General features: G+C 33.7%; 2 protein-coding genes, 1 long non-coding RNA gene and 1 other non-coding gene across 4 annotated transcripts; 3 read left to right on the top strand and 1 right to left on the bottom strand.

Moving 5' to 3' along the window:
- Positions 1-2,287: 2,287 nt before the first annotated feature.
- LOC103490035 (telomere repeat-binding factor 4-like) lies at positions 2,288-6,767 on the top strand. Its single transcript, XM_008449400.3, has 6 exons — positions 2,288-2,579; positions 3,476-3,675; positions 4,455-4,539; positions 4,819-4,902; positions 6,121-6,409; positions 6,504-6,767. Exons 1-6 carry the CDS (start codon positions 2,430-2,432, stop codon positions 6,533-6,535), a joined length of 840 nt encoding a protein of 279 aa, XP_008447622.1. The 5' UTR covers positions 2,288-2,429; the 3' UTR covers positions 6,536-6,767.
- Positions 6,768-8,062: 1,295 nt separating this feature from the next.
- LOC103490034 (eukaryotic initiation factor 4A-8) lies at positions 8,063-12,122 on the top strand. The gene is made up of 5 exons (XM_008449399.3): positions 8,063-8,229; positions 9,636-9,705; positions 9,851-9,957; positions 10,131-10,561; positions 11,222-12,122. Exons 2-5 carry the CDS (start codon positions 9,638-9,640, stop codon positions 11,855-11,857), a joined length of 1,242 nt encoding a protein of 413 aa, XP_008447621.2. The 5' UTR covers positions 8,063-8,229; positions 9,636-9,637; the 3' UTR covers positions 11,858-12,122.
- On the top strand, positions 8,970-9,076 carry LOC127149144 (small nucleolar RNA snoR98). Its single transcript, XR_007820549.1, has one exon. It is a non-coding gene; the product is annotated as a small nucleolar RNA snoR98 (small nucleolar RNA).
- A 2,491-nt stretch (positions 12,123-14,613) lies between the features above and the next one.
- Positions 14,614-15,559, bottom strand: LOC127148776 (uncharacterized). The gene is made up of 2 exons (XR_007819862.1): positions 15,021-15,559; positions 14,614-14,924 (listed from the first exon to the last, which is right to left on the bottom strand). It is a non-coding gene; the product is annotated as an uncharacterized LOC127148776 (long non-coding RNA).
- Between the last annotated feature and the right edge of the window lie 232 nt (positions 15,560-15,791).

The following is a 15,791-nucleotide window of genomic DNA, read 5'->3' as shown; positions in this document are numbered from 1 at the left end:
AAAGTGGCAAAATATTCATACTGTAGAATAATTTCAAAAATGGAAAAAACTTAGAGACCTACCATGTAAAATACCGAAAATGCTCCGTCAACCACGCTGTCAATAACGCGCGCGTAAAATATTTGTGATCATTTAGATTTGGTTATTGTTTGGTACGCGATCGTTTAGATATGATTACAATTTATTTTTTCAATTCTATCGTTTAATTTTGTTACACGATCATTTAGATTTGGAGACCCAAATCTAAACGGTTTTTTTTTCAAAATTTGATACACGATCGTTTAGATTTCTCTAATCGATAAATTTTTTTTAGGGTTTACTTTTTCTACACGATCGTTTACATTTGGCTACTCCAATAGAAATGATTTTATTCAAGATTCTTTTATTTTTTTACACGATCGTTTACATTTGGCTACTCCAATCTAAATGATTTTTTTCAAGATTTTTTATACACGATCGTTTACTTTTTTACACGATCGTTTACATTTGGCTCCAATCTAAATGATTTTTTTCAAGATTTTTTATACACGATCTTTTATTTTTTTTACACAATCCTTTACTTTTTTACACGATCGTTTACATCTAGCTACTCCAATCTAAATGATTTTTTAAAGATTCTTTATACACGATTTTTTTTACACAATCTGATTGTGATTTTTTTCAAAATTCTTTATACACGATCTTTTAGATTTTGCTATTTTTTGTATATGATCGTTTAGATTTGGTTACCCAAATTTAAACGATGTAAAAAAAAAGAAAAGAAGAAAGAAGATGGAAAGAAATCATAGCAAAAAAAAAAAAAAGAGGAAAAAAAGAAATACAATGGAAAAATTAAACGACGTAAAAAAAGAATCAGAAAAGAAGAAAGACGATGGAAAGAAATCGCAACAGAAAAATAAGAAGGAAAAGAAGAAAGACGATGAAAGAAATCGCAGGAGAAAGACGATGAAAGAAATCATGAGGAAGAGAAGAAAAATAGGACAAACCTGAAATATTTAAAAAATGGCTAACTTTATAGGCTTTGTTACACGAACCATAAATAGTTTGGTGTTTTGTTACATTTACGAAAGTTTCCGTTTAATAAATTCAATACGGGGAGTTTCCAAAAATAATAAAAAAACAAACTAATTACGATAAATAGAAAAAATCGCTCAAAAACAAAAGTTCATTGTACTTCATTTTTCTTGGAAATGTAAATTTTATTCATTTTGCTATTTTGATAATTCTCTTGAATTTTTTGTATCAACTTTGTTATATTAATATTACTCAATTCACCATATTCAAATAAACTTATATATAAAATAAAATACATATGGAGATGAGAAATGAGGTAACCATAATTTTAAAAGAAAAGAAAACCTTTTTTGAGGGAAAAGGAGAATACTTGTGATTAGTTTAATCCATGAGTTTTTGTGTATTTGTATCCATTTCTACGATGAAAATTCTCTCTTTGTATTAGGTTTTTGCAATGGGACCTTTTAAAAAATATAACAAAGCGGCAAAATATTTATATCGAATAGAACAATTCTAAAAACGAAAAAAGCCTACAGGCCTATAATAAAAAATACCAAAAAGGCCTCATCAACGATGCGCTCATATTTGGCTATTATTTGGTACACGATCGTTTAGATTTGGAAACGATTTATTTTTTAGATCGTCTGCACGATGTACACGATCATTTAAATTGGCTAAACGATTTTTTTGTAAGATTCTTTTGGTATGCAATCATTTTTTTTATACGATCGTTTAGATTTAGCTACCCTAATCTAAACGATTTTTTTTAGTATTTTTTAGTAAACGTTCATTTAAATTTGGCAACTTTTTGTACACGATCATTTAGATTTGACTACCCAAATCTAAACAACGTTTTTTTCTAGTTACGATCTTGAACAACCAAATAAAAGTTTCAAAAATATTTTTATATTTGATACACAATCTTAAACAAAAAAAAGAAAAAGAATGAAAGACGAAATAGAATGAAAGACGATGGAACATACGAAAATCGTAAAGAAAAAGAAGGACGAAAGAGCCAACATGAAATATTTAAAAAATGATTAACTTTAAAAATTTTGTTACGCTATGTTTCGTTACAAGTTTCCCATTTCCCATTTGCAATCTCTCCTATTTTAGTTTCTTAAACCTCTAAAACGCTGATTTCAATGTATTTGTGGGGGTAATATCTTCTAAATTCAATCAGTGGGCTATTACGGTGGTGAAATTATGGGCCGGCCCGTTGCAACAAAATTCAAAGAACGCGACAAAAAGAAACGAACGGAAAAATTGATGAACACAAACAAAAAGAGGCCGAGCAACAGCCTCCTCCTCCCACTCCTCTTTTTCTTCTTTTTCAAAGTATTAAACCCCAACGAAGAACGACAAACTGTTCTTCACGAAGTGATCTTCAGATAATCCAAAAACGGCGAATCACAATGGGAAACCAGAAGCAAAAGTGGACGTCAGAGGAAGAGGACGCACTTTTGGCTGGAGTCAATAAGCACGGTCCTGGAAAGTGGAAGAACATTCTTAAAGATCCTGATTTCGCTCCCTCTCTCACTCATCGCTCTAACATTGATCTCAAGGTCCCATTCAGCTGTCTTTTTTTTTTCTTTCTTTCAATTACCTTTATGTATTTTTTTTTCAGTTTTGGTTTGCTTGTTTGGATTGATATTTAGGGTTTTAATTAGAAACTCGTGACGGAACTGAAATACTGCGGGTGTTTTTTTGATTAAGTTTAGTTTTGGTTTGTTTAGAATCCAATGGTATTCGCCTCGTTAACTCGTAATTTCTATCGCTAAACTCAGTTGGTTGAGTGGTTTAGCATGGAAGGAATTGGGTTTATTCTTAAATTTTCAAACAAATATGAATCCTTCCTCGATGCTCTCCAATGGTTTTCCTGTAGTGTTGGTTTTGATCAACTGAGTGATGTACAAAGAAGAGTCCAGAAAGTGGAAGTAGAGAGAAGAAAGACTTTGATTTGGTATTTCAACATTAAAAATTATTAATACGATGGGGCGTTTCTTAACTTGCTTTTATGATGGAAGCCATGTACTTGGTTGATTGACACTTTTTGCAGTCTAGGGGAGATAATGTGTTCATAGGATAAGGTTGGCTTGTGAGGGCTGATTCGTGACAATGACCATTAATTACTCGAGGCTTAAAGTTATGTCTGGATAACGCTATTCTAGTGGACCCCAAGTAACTGTGGCCTTGGATAAAATGTATAGGATCTTCTTTGTGTCTGTTCCTAGATGGGTCTTTCATCTTTGAGATTACTTATGTTCTAATATTGCTTGAAACAATGATAATATGGGTTTTATTCTTCTCAAATTTAAGGTTTGGACAAATAGGTCCCTTGATTAAAAAAATCTTATGTCTTTGTTGTAACTTCAAAATATTGTGTACTCAGAAACAGCGTGACTATCTGACTAATAATATCTGCAGCTATTTATCTCCATCGTGTTGCTTATGTACCCAGGATAAATGGCGTAATTTGAGTGTCAGCACTGCTTCACAAGGCTCAAAAGAGAAGTCTAGGGCAGCTCCTAAAGCAAAAGCCATCGTTGCCGCTATTTCTAACAACCAAACCTCTGCTCCTGCTAAGCCCAATGCATCTGCTGAGGCTGCAGGTGATGATACACCAAACAACAGCACACAAGATGGGAAAAATGTCCCAAGGTCTGTCTCTCTAACCATTTGGGTATTTTACATTTGTAGTATAGAAGTCATCTGTTTATCAATGTTATTATTATTTTCCTGGACCTCATGGGGGAGGGGGAGAGTGTTTACAAACCCAGCCTTCCCCTGCCCTCCACTTGCCATCACCTACCTCAGCCCATTCCACAAGCGAAGGAAAGATAATATAGTTTTAAAGAGGTTGATTGGAAATGGAATAGTGGATGAAATAGTTTTTGGTAGAACTGTAATAAAAACCCAATTCATCCTTAAATTTTTAGCATTTTAATCGTCCACAAAATATTATATTACAGTTGCTTTATTATAAATTATGATCGGATCTGTGGAACGTTGTTTTTCTCTACTATTGAAGTATGGACAATTATAGTGGTCTTGTAACTTTTTTTTCACATAAGAATTTCCATCTTTTAAATCTATAGTTGAAATCAATGAAATGAACAAATTGTATTTGAATCATTATGGTTGGCCCAGTAGGAGACATGGTCTCAGTGACAGTAACTAACTAAGTAGTCATGGTTTCAATCCATAGTGGCCGACCTTGGAATTAATTTCTGGTCAGACAGGTTGTCCCAACTTTAAAAAAATGAACAAATTGTATTTGATCTACCTCAAGCTAACTTTTGCTCACTAAAGAAATCATAGAAGAGTGTTGTGATCGACCTTTTTGTTTTGATTTATTATTTTGTTTTGATTTATTATTTTGTTTTGATTTATTATTTTGTTGAGTTCTCATCATTGGTCTTATAATGTCTGTTGACCAGGTATTATTCAATGATTTTTGAAGCCCTTTCAACCATAAAAGATTCTAATGGATGTGACATAGGTACAATTGTCAACTTTATTGAGGTAAGATGAGAGTCTCTTTTCTTTTCTTCCTTTCTTTTTTCTTTTTTAATTAAAGGAGCGATGTACGATGTACTTGTTTTTGTAAGATGATCTGCATGGAGATCACAATTATATTTTTACTCTGGTCAGACACTCAGTTTTTTGTGAAGGTCATTCCAACATACCATTTCCATACTTGCTGCATTATTTATTTGTGAAATATGGGGATGCTTGCTTTCTTAGCTTCTTTGAGTTACTTTTGTTATTCATTAACATTAGCGTTTGTGTTACATGATGCAGCAAAGGCATGAGGTGCCACAAAACTTTAGAAGGCAATTGAGCTCAAAGTTGAGGAGGCTCGTTTCACAAGGGAAGCTTGAAAAGGTGAACGATCTCTTCATTTTAGTATCTGTTTCAAAGGAAATTTGTTGGTACTATGTTATTTTATATGCTTTACCAGGTTATGTAGTTTGACTCTTATATTCGCTTCTCATACATCTATATCCCCTTCCCCCCATTAAAAGAAAACCTTGTATCACTACGGGAAAGATTTAGATGTTATATGGTGCATTCGAGGAAAAGTTACACTTATGGACCCTGAGGTTTGGGATTTGGGTTAGGTAGCATTTTGATCCATGTGATCAATTTGTTACTATAGTCTATAGCTAAAGTAAGCTGGTGCAGCACATTTTAAGGAAATTGAAATAATATTTCCTTTTCCTTCTCTCTTATCTTTCACCCTCTCCCCATCCTTTTCCCTTTCCCCATCCACGGCCACTGCCACTGCCCATTTTTGCCATTGTCCTTTTTTTTTTATCTTATCTTTTCCTCTTCCTTTCATCATCATCTCTTTCCCCTTTCTCTTATTTCTCCCTCCCTCCTCCATGGGCATTACAACCGCCCCCCCAGTTGCCTATTGCCCCTTTTTCCCTTATCTTTTCCTTTTCTTCTTTTCTTTTCCTGTCCCTTCCTCCTCATTCCTGCACTTCCCATGCTTAAATTTTCCTTTTTTTTTTTTATTATTTTTATATATATAATGAAATCCCATTTCAGATGAAGCAAAGGAGTTACAAGCATCTCCCACATTTCTGCGGTGAGTGTATATTTGTGTGTATAGGTAGATAGATAGAAGAAAGAAGAAGAAAAGAAAAGGAAAATGGGAGAGGTTAGGGCAGTGGCGGCAATTGTCGTGGATGGGAGGAGGGAGAAGAAGAAAAGAGAAGGAAAATGGGAAAGGTTAGGGCAGCAACGGCAATAGCAGTGGATTGGAGGAGGGAGAAGAAGAAAAGAGAAGGAAAATGGGAGAGGTTAGGGCAGCAGCAGCAATGGCGATGGATGGGAGGAAGAAGAATGATGAGAGAAAAAAAAGGAAAAAATAATTTAAATTACATTATGCTTCCACTTTCAACCAATCACAAGTAGTTTCTCTACCTTTCTCATTGTAGATCGATATTAACTTGAGGATGAGCTGGTCTTTATATTATTAATAAGTTGTTCTGTGATGACATGGTATTGTGGTTGTGAATAGTTTCGTAGGAGTTTAAATATTCGTTTGAAAATTTTATGCCTATTGATTTCTTTGTTCTCTCTGCCACATTACAGGTTCAGAATTGCTACAGAGTAAAGAAAGACAATTCATTGGCAGTTAAAACACCTACCCCTAAACAAAAAGATGTCAGGCAACGGATATCGCAATACAACACTACAGGAGGGGTGATGCCATCAGCAGAGACGGTGGAAGATGCAGCGAAAGCGGCTGCATACAAAGTTGCTGATGCAGAGAACAAATCTTTCTTGGCTGCTGAAGCTGTGAAGGAGGCAGAGAGAATTGCAAAGATGGCTGAAGATACAGATTCAATGCTACAGATTATAAAAGAGATGTATGAAAAATGTAAGTGAAGTTACTGTAAATTCCTCGTGACAACTACTGGCGCTTTGGAACTTCTTAAACAACCTTCTCTTTTTTTGTTTGTGTAATGTCACAGGTTCTCGTGGTGAAATTATTCTCTTGGCTTAGATTCACTTGTAAGTTCAATGGCCAATCCCTTTGTTCTTGGTATCCGCATGTAAATTCTTCACTCCAGTGGAATTTTCAGCTTTCCAGGCCTCCAAATTCTACGTTGCCCTGTTTTTTTTTTCTTTCTTTCTTTCTTTCTTTCTTTTTTCGGGACAAATCAAATTAATTTATAGTCGGGTATACACATATTTATCTAAATTTTCTTCAAATGAACTTGTGTTTTCCATTGAAATTTGGTTAGACAAGAGTTATAACAAACCAAAGTTCCCTAAGAAGAGGTTATTCAGTTTTAGTTTGGTAGTTTTCTTCTAGAGGATATTAAGGTCATAATTGGTTCATTTTTCCAAAAATAGTTTTCTTTCTTTTAAAACAATCATTATTTGCTGCATTTAAAAACAAAGTAAGAAATTTGGTGTAATGTTGGATATTTTTGGCTAATTTGAATAACTTCTCCTTGAATTTTGCATAATTTGTCAACTCTTTTTAATCAACCTATCCTTTTAAACTGCTGATGTGAAGTTGCAAGATCTTTAAATTTTGAGTTAATAGGCAGAAATTACAGGCTACTGCTTTATTAAATTTGTAAAATTCAAGAACAAGAAACAACATATTGTTAAGTGTCGAAGGAAATACGAATAAATAATAAATAACGAAAATCCAACGCAAGCTATTTTCATGTGGAACTATGTTCTAATCTGAGTAACTATGAAAATCAAATTTACAAATATTGCAATAATTTCTCCTTAACAATTGTTTTATGTGCTACAAACGTGGTTCTTTTAGCAATTTTTTTATTGTATGTGGTTTCTTTTAGTAAAATGAGTTTAAATGTAAACATCTTGTTTGTAATTCATAACACTTTAACAAGTAAAATCGAAGTTTGTTTTATCATTTGTTTTTACAACTCACACTTGAAGGGCGCTGGCAAACTAAAATATATGTATAAGTTCGAAAGAGAAAATACATAACATTTATATTTCATAGAAAAATCGATAATGAATGTTGTTTTTTATTTAATTTTTTTCTATGAAGTATAAATAATTTTTCCTTTATTAAGTTTTTTAAAATCATCGTAATTTAAACTATCTAACGTATTGTATTTTCTTTTGTTAGTTAAAACTATATTTTATTACATTTTGATTCTCTAAATTAGAGATAATTTGATATCGAAACAATTATGACTTAGAATAGGTTGCAAATTATCTATTAGGTGTTTAAAACAAAATTGAGATTCAGAAAAAATGATGGTTATACCGTAATTTATTTGAAACTTAAATTATAAATCAGTAAACAATTTAGGAGATAAGAGATTGACATTTTATAAAAACATAGAAAAGGTTAAAAAGATTAAAAAAAAAAAAAAAAAAAAAAAGAAGGAAGAACATGCACACGTTCACTCACACGCAACTCACGTGACTAATGATTACGAAGTCCATATTCCCAAAGGACAATAAAGTAATAAAAAATAAAATTAAGGGTAAAAAAGTAATTTAGTAGGACAGATTTGGAGCAGAAGCCGAAAGGCCAAAGGGCCGCCTTAGAAAACCTAACGCCCTCGCATTATAACTTCAGTCCTTAAGCATTAGCCTCCTTTTCAACTCCACGGCGCAGATCCGAGGAGTTTCTCAATCTCTCGCTATCTTCCAACGCTTTCTAATCTTCTTCAAATCCTTTCATCTTTCACTGATCTACAGGTTTCTCTCTATATCCTTTCTTTTATCTTTTCTTCTTCTCGATTTGTTTTATTATTCATCGTTAATGCTCTCTATTTTTTTTACTTTGCCTAATCTTTCCCCTCCCCTCTTGCTTTGATTTACTCTGTTTTTTCCATGTTTTAATCTCTGCAATCGATTTCTGTTGGATCTGGTATCGATTTCTATGTTTTTCTTCGAGTTTTCTTTTTTGCTATTGAACGTCGATCGTTTGTTTGTGTTTTTTGGTTTGAGAAATCTGCTGGCTAGTAAGCTATGAATAGGTTTCAGATGATGATTGTCATGTTTTTTAAGTGTATATTATAATTAGTTGATGTTTTTGACATGCGGTGTGTGATTATGTCGTATGCACTGTAGAAACCTGACTAACTTAGTTAATATTTTCATCTAATGCCTCTCGGGAGGTGGATGATGCGGATGTAGTAGTATCGAAGGAGATTTTTCTTCTCTGCCGTGTTTCTATTATAGTAATTTGTTTGATTGTTCGTGTAACACACTTACTCTGCTCTTATGTTGTTTTGACGTTTCATCTTGATCATATCTCCATGCGAAATATCAAATTAGTCTTTTCCCTTTAGTTTGCTTCTAATCTATTTTTTCTTTATCTTTTGATTATATTCCAAGCGGAAACTTTCCTTGCTTTCTGTACGTTCGACCTTTTATGCATGAAGTTTAGGGAGCGTAGAGTGGCTTCTGATGCTGGAAATTTTACTAATACATCAGCTAGCCATTCTCGTGTTTTATTAACGTCTCCCGAGAATAAAGACAGAATTTTAATGCTTGCGCTCTTCTTTGTTTGGTGTGCAAGTTTGGCTTTTCTGTTACATTTTCTCTTCCACCTTTTAACCACTCTTTCGGGTCAAGAAAGTTATAGTTTCTGTCTTCATCTTGTTTGGAGCCAGAAAGTTTTGTAATGAATGTACATTAAACTTTTTTTTTAATGTTTGCTGGACAAGAAATTTACAATTCGGCTTTTCAAATTAATTTATTTATAGAAAATTAAAATATAATGGCGTTGTATAAGAAATTAGCCTCTAAATTCTATAAAATCCTGCATACAATTCTTTCTTCTCATATCAACAAATAAGAGATTTCATTTGTACAACCGTTCTTTCTTTTCATATGATAACAAGTAAAAGAATTCATTTGTATCCTAATGGATTTGGACTCCCTCAAGACCTAGAGGATCCTAACAGATCATTAGGGTTTGATGTCATTGGAAACATGTTTAAATTTTCGTCCAATCTTATTTTCTTCTATTAACGTTGACAGGTAGTAATGAAATTAATGGCCATATGATTTTGTGTGAGCTTCTTGTTTTTAGACGTCTTTGTAACATTTTTTTAACCACAAACTACCTGCATGTTTTATATGTTGTCTGCATACAGATATGGCTGGTTTGGCTCCTGAAGGTTCTCAATTTGATGCACGTCAGTATGACACAAAAATGAATGAATTGTAAGTTCTGTTTTAACTTTTCTTGACATCCAAGAAAATTTGCGTTTGTGATATTATTAAGCTTCATCATTTTATCTGCATGATATTTTTTAACTTCCTAATTGTAGTTTCCTTCTTATTTGTTTTTATCTCCTGGTCATTGTAGACTTTCAGCTGATGGACAAGATTTCTTCACTTCATACGATGAAGTTTATGACAGTTTTGATTCTATGGGCCTGCAAGAAAACCTTCTCAGAGGAATCTATGCCTATGGTTGGTATATAGCACTATTTATTTTCTCCATAAGTTGTTTATTGTTTTCTTTTTTCTATTTATTAATTAATAATTAAGCAATCTCTATGGACTTTTAGTAGTAGTTGTGTACTATTTTTCGCTCTGTCTGGTTTGCAATGTGCTGTATTGTAATTTCAATGTCATTTTTAAAGGTTTTGAGAAGCCATCTGCAATTCAACAAAGGGGAATTGTTCCTTTTTGCAAAGGGCTTGATGTGATCCAACAAGCCCAGTCTGGAACCGGGAAGACTGCAACTTTTTGCTCTGGCATTTTGCAGCAACTTGATTATGGTCTTGTGCAGTGCCAGGCTTTGGTCTTGGCACCCACTAGGGAACTTGCACAACAGATTGAGAAGGTTATGCGAGCCCTTGGTGATTATCTTGGTGTCAAGGTTCATGCTTGTGTTGGTGGGACGAGTGTACGTGAAGACCAACGCATTCTTCAAGCTGGTGTTCATGTAGTTGTTGGTACACCTGGTCGTGTGTTTGATATGTTGCGTAGACAATCACTTCGCCCCGACTACATTCGGATGTTTGTATTGGATGAAGCTGATGAAATGCTTTCTCGTGGATTTAAGGATCAGGTTTGTAATTTAAAACTTTCATGACTCTAGTGTCCTGACTGTGAGAGAACTATGTTTTAGTTTATTATTGCACTGTTTTTAACATTTTCCTTTTGCTCTATCTACTGTTTAGTTCGCTTTTTAAGAGTACAATGCGTTGTTGCGTTGATTGTGCTATAATTTTAGTTTTGCTGAGGCCATAAGTATTTCCTTCATGATAAAAATCGTTGGCTGGCTTTAAACCTTCATGGTGTAGTGCGTTTGTTTTCCTTTATCAAAGACTTTGCTTTCTTATTTATTTTCATTAAGAATCCATGTAATAGATTGCCAACCTGACAGTTTGTTCGATTGGTTTCTTGTTTTCCTTTGTTATGTGCTGTTTGAGTTCTCTATTTTTATTTGCTTTATTATATATCTCAGAGATGCACGAAAGGTTGTAGGATGCTTCCAAATTTGATGCTCTCTTCAGTCATTTATTTGAGAATTATTGGTGATTAAGTTTGTAGCTGTTTGCTTATTTTGCTCTCATGTGGTGTGCTTTGTTATATCTTTTTGAATTTTTACTTCCATTGTTCTTCAGTGTACATAGTCCCATTGCTTATTGCCTTTTGATCTGATCCCATCTACGTGTTGTGGTTTCAATCTTCTAACTACCCTTGTTCATATGTATCTCCATTGCAGATTTATGATATCTTCCAGCTTCTACCATCCAAGATTCAGGTAGGGGTGTTCTCTGCTACAATGCCTCCTGAAGCCCTTGAGATCACCAGAAAGTTCATGAACAAGCCTGTTAGAATTCTTGTTAAGCGTGACGAGCTCACCTTGGAAGGTATCAAGCAGTTCTATGTCAATGTTGACAAGGAAGACTGGAAGCTTGAGACACTCTGCGATCTTTACGAGACTTTGGCCATTACACAGAGTGTCATCTTCGTCAATACTCGACGTAAAGTTGATTGGCTCACCGATAGGATGCGAAAACGTGACCACACTGTATCTGCTACCCATGGTGACATGGACCAGAACACCCGAGATATTATTATGCGTGAGTTCCGTTCAGGTTCTTCTAGGGTTCTGATTACCACTGATCTGTTGGCCCGTGGTATTGATGTCCAGCAGGTTTCTCTTGTTATTAACTATGATCTGCCGACACAACCGGAGAACTACCTTCATCGTATTGGACGAAGTGGACGATTTGGAAGAAAGGGTGTTGCGATCAACTTTGTAACGACAGAGGACGAAAGAATGCTATTTGACATTCAGAAGTTCTACAATGTGATAATTGAAGAGCTGCCAGCAAATGTTGCTGATCTTCTGTGAGAGAAGAGAAGAGAAGAGAAGAGAAGAGAAGGGTAATATTGTGGTAGACTGAGGCGTGGTTTTCTCCTTGAAGAACTTCAAAGCTTTTTTTTTATTCGACCTCTTTTTTATCATCTCTCTCTTTTTTTTTTTTTTTTTTTAGTGTCTTAAATTAAAATATTCTTGGAACCTATAATCTGACCTCGGGAAATGGTGTGGCCTGCACCACTGCAATATATAAGATTGTCAAATTACCTTTATGGTAAATTATGGGCCTTTTTGTTTCTTTGTTGGGGTTTTGTATTGTATTTGAGGTTTTTTTTTGTTGCCTTATTTCCCTTTCCAAGTTATTAAAAAAGAACAAAAAAAACTCTGGTTGTCTTTGCAAGCAAATATTAAGTCTTTTCTTTTTCCCTTTCTTTTTTTTTTCCTTTGTCTGAACAATTTTGTTTGTCATTGCTTGTTTCAATTGATCATTGATCAGTTTTATGGGATTTTGTAAAGGTTAGCACTTTGCAATCTCAATCCTACACTACTACACTATTTTCATCTGAATCTACACAATAATAGTGTTTTCGAGTTCCATGTAGTATTTCGTAGCTGACTTTTTCAGACGTTTTGTTCGTAATTTAATTTTAAATAGTTGATGTATTTAGTCACCAAAGTTTGAAAATAATTATTTTAGCCCCTTGGTCGGTCTAGGTGGGTCTGTGAAATTCTCGTATGTATTGTCAAGTTCTCAAGTCTTATTACAAGTTCATATTTAAGTCCTTTAAATTAAATGAAACATGGGTGGCTTGGATTGAGCTCATGTCTTGTTTTGGTTGTCTCAAATCACGATATGCTCATATCTAATAAAATCACATGCTTATAAATTAGTAAGTGAACTAAACGCAACTGTCTTTGTCCTTGAGTTTGAGGCGTTTAAAGTGAAGCTTCCTTGTCTCCATTCCTTGAGTGTGGTAGACTCTACATGCAAAATCTCACCACTAAAATTTCCAGCTCCTAATTAGGATTCAACTAATTATCTACTGAAATCCATGGAAACTAAATCTTGAAGGACAACTTCTAAAAAAAGAAAGGGGTTTTATCTGATATAACCTAAATATATAGGCTCAATTACATCAGAAGTTTAAAATTACCATTTTTTTCATAAAAAGCACATTGAATTTTACACAAAAGTAAGATCTAGATGATAACACTATCCATCACTAGGATTAATATTATTAGAAAAAAGAAAGAAATTTGTAATAACATAAATACATTAAAAAAATTAAAATTAGTTTCCTTATTGAGTTAATTTCAAATTTGACTTTGAGAGTTTATTATTCATTTTAGTTTGGAGTATTTAATGTGAAATACATATATACATATATATATGTACGCACACGCGCGCACCTATATATATATATATTAATTATATGAAATTCGATTTATTTAATAGTAGATATTTGGTTTATTTTCTCTTCCTATATAAATTATTTATTTTCATTTGCTATTGACATTGTTATATGGTTTTGCACATGTTTTTTTTTTTCTTTTTATGTTTTTATGTTGTTCGAGTTTTGTGTTAATAAGCATATTGAAAAATGAAAATATTCATCTTATAAATTATTTGGTATATAAGATGGTATATTGTAAATTTGTTATATCCGTGCGCTTATTTGACTTAATTATTAATTTTAAATATATATAATGTTTATATCAAATATAATTATAACAATTATAGATTTTTAGTAAGTTATATAATAGTAAGATATATATTTTATGTACTTTCTCATATATACACATGTAAATTTAATTATTTTGCATATACATACCGTATATTATATAATAAATAATTGTAACAATGTTCTATATAAAACTTGGTATATATTGAAGACCCAATTAATCTGATCCAATATTATACCATTATAAAGTATTATTCATAATATTCCTCGGAATATAATGAGAAAACATGTAAATCGAAACCAACTTCATTGTAACGACTCAACTTTTTATACTAAGCTGAGATTATTACTATTTAAAAGGAAATAAAACTTTCTTAAATCAATATGGAAAATAAAATAAATGTTCATAATCAAAACCTTAAGTAGTAGAAATAAATTTCAAAATTAAATCCTAGATCGGGCCCTATCTAGTTTTTAAAATGTTATAATGAAAATGCATAAATACCGAAAACAAACTAAATACATAAAGGCGGAAGTAAAATGTTTCCCTATGGCATGCCACGGTCACTTCTTGTCATTCGCCAATTTTCCTCTGTCATTACCTTTACCTCTCCCTGAAAAATATACTCAGTAAGAGCCTATTACTATTAGAGTCCTGTAAAGTGGTATACCTAAACTGGCACGTTCCCGAACATGCGCAATCTGTGATCCCGTAGGAACATCTCTGGTCTTCTGTGAATCCAAAGGAACACCCAAGACCAAACTGGTCTTCGGCGAACACAAGGAACACTTAGGACAAAACTGGTCTTTAGTGAACTCGATAGAAACACTATGACAATCGGGCTATGAGTGATCCCATTGGACCATTCATATACATATCATCTCATACTGGACTGGTGATCCCGTCGGACTATACAGTCATAAAAACGTGGTGATCCCGAAGGACACCCATGTGGGTACGACTCTAATAGATAAAGCTAACAATAAACCATATCCATAGCATGTAGCATAACATAACATCATAAGCATGACATGAATATTAATTATAACATTCTTAATCATGAGATTAATATTTCATGCATAATCATAACCATCAACATCATCAAATATCATCATCAACATATTTCATTCATAACTATCAGTCATCATGAACATAAACTCATTTTGCATCTTAGCTACACAATGCATAATAGAAAATTACATGCAAACTCTTACTTTAGTTTAAAGGTCTAGTAAGATAATCTCTTACCTGAAGATCAGCTTAATCTCTAAATATAATCCTAACAACAAGGTCAAGCTTCCATTTAATGGTTGCTTAAAGACCTAAAATCCATTTAATTCAACTTACCCAAAGTTGAAGTCGAATCCAAATTACCTTTGGTTGAGAAAATTCCACCGCTCAAACTTCCAGTTCAAATCTAACCAAATTAATCCAAAATTAAATTATTTAGGGTCCAAAATTAATCTTTGTTGGGCATTAACCAAAACCCCAAATTAAACTTACCAAAACTTACCAAAAAAAAAAAGTGAAAAAGACCAAAAACTAGGCTTGGCTAGAAGAGGAGATCAACTCGACGGGGCTTGGACCGGTTGAAGGCATGCTGGCTCGAAATGAAGAAGACGGCTCAAGCATGACTTTGAGCTACGGACGACTTGCGCAGAAACGGCTCGGACAGCGCGGCTTGGATTTAGACGAAGAAGACGTGACAGCTGACAGACAACGGATTGCTCGCGCGCGGCTCAGACGTCTTACGAAAACGCAGCGACGAGTTGGACGATGATTTGGCTTGGATCAACGGCTGGAAACAGCTTGGTGGCGGTTTGTGAACAGCCCGCGATGCTTGCCGACGAACGACGAAGGAGAGGCGTGATTGACGACGTCTAGCAGCGTTGACGAGTTTCGACGACTAGACGATCTAGTTGATGCAATGGAAACGATGACAATTTGTAGTGACTATCGAACGAAAGAAGGTGGCGGCGACGGACTTGATTGCTAGGGTTCTGTGAGGTTAGGGTTTATGAAGAAAAAGGATGAATAGCAACCTCACGCGTCACGAGGTCCCATTTAAAGAAATAATAATAATATTAATAAAATTATTATCATTTTCTTTTCTTTAATTTCCTTATTCTTTTCTAATTAAAATCTCATACCGTCTCTCTTCATTTAAAATCCATCAAATCTCTCTTTTTAACTCAAATCTTCTATCTCTTTAATAACTTCTCCCACCAAATCCTCTTTTTATCTTCTCAAAACAATATATAACCTTAAATAATTATACTATATT

This window comes from Cucumis melo, chromosome 4, assembly GCF_025177605.1.
Source record: "Cucumis melo cultivar AY chromosome 4, USDA_Cmelo_AY_1.0, whole genome shotgun sequence".
In the NCBI taxonomy this organism is placed as follows: Eukaryota; Viridiplantae; Streptophyta; class Magnoliopsida; order Cucurbitales; family Cucurbitaceae; genus Cucumis; species Cucumis melo.
The sequence above is the reverse complement of the archived record's forward strand: the minus strand, read 5'-3'. Positions and strand labels throughout refer to the sequence as shown.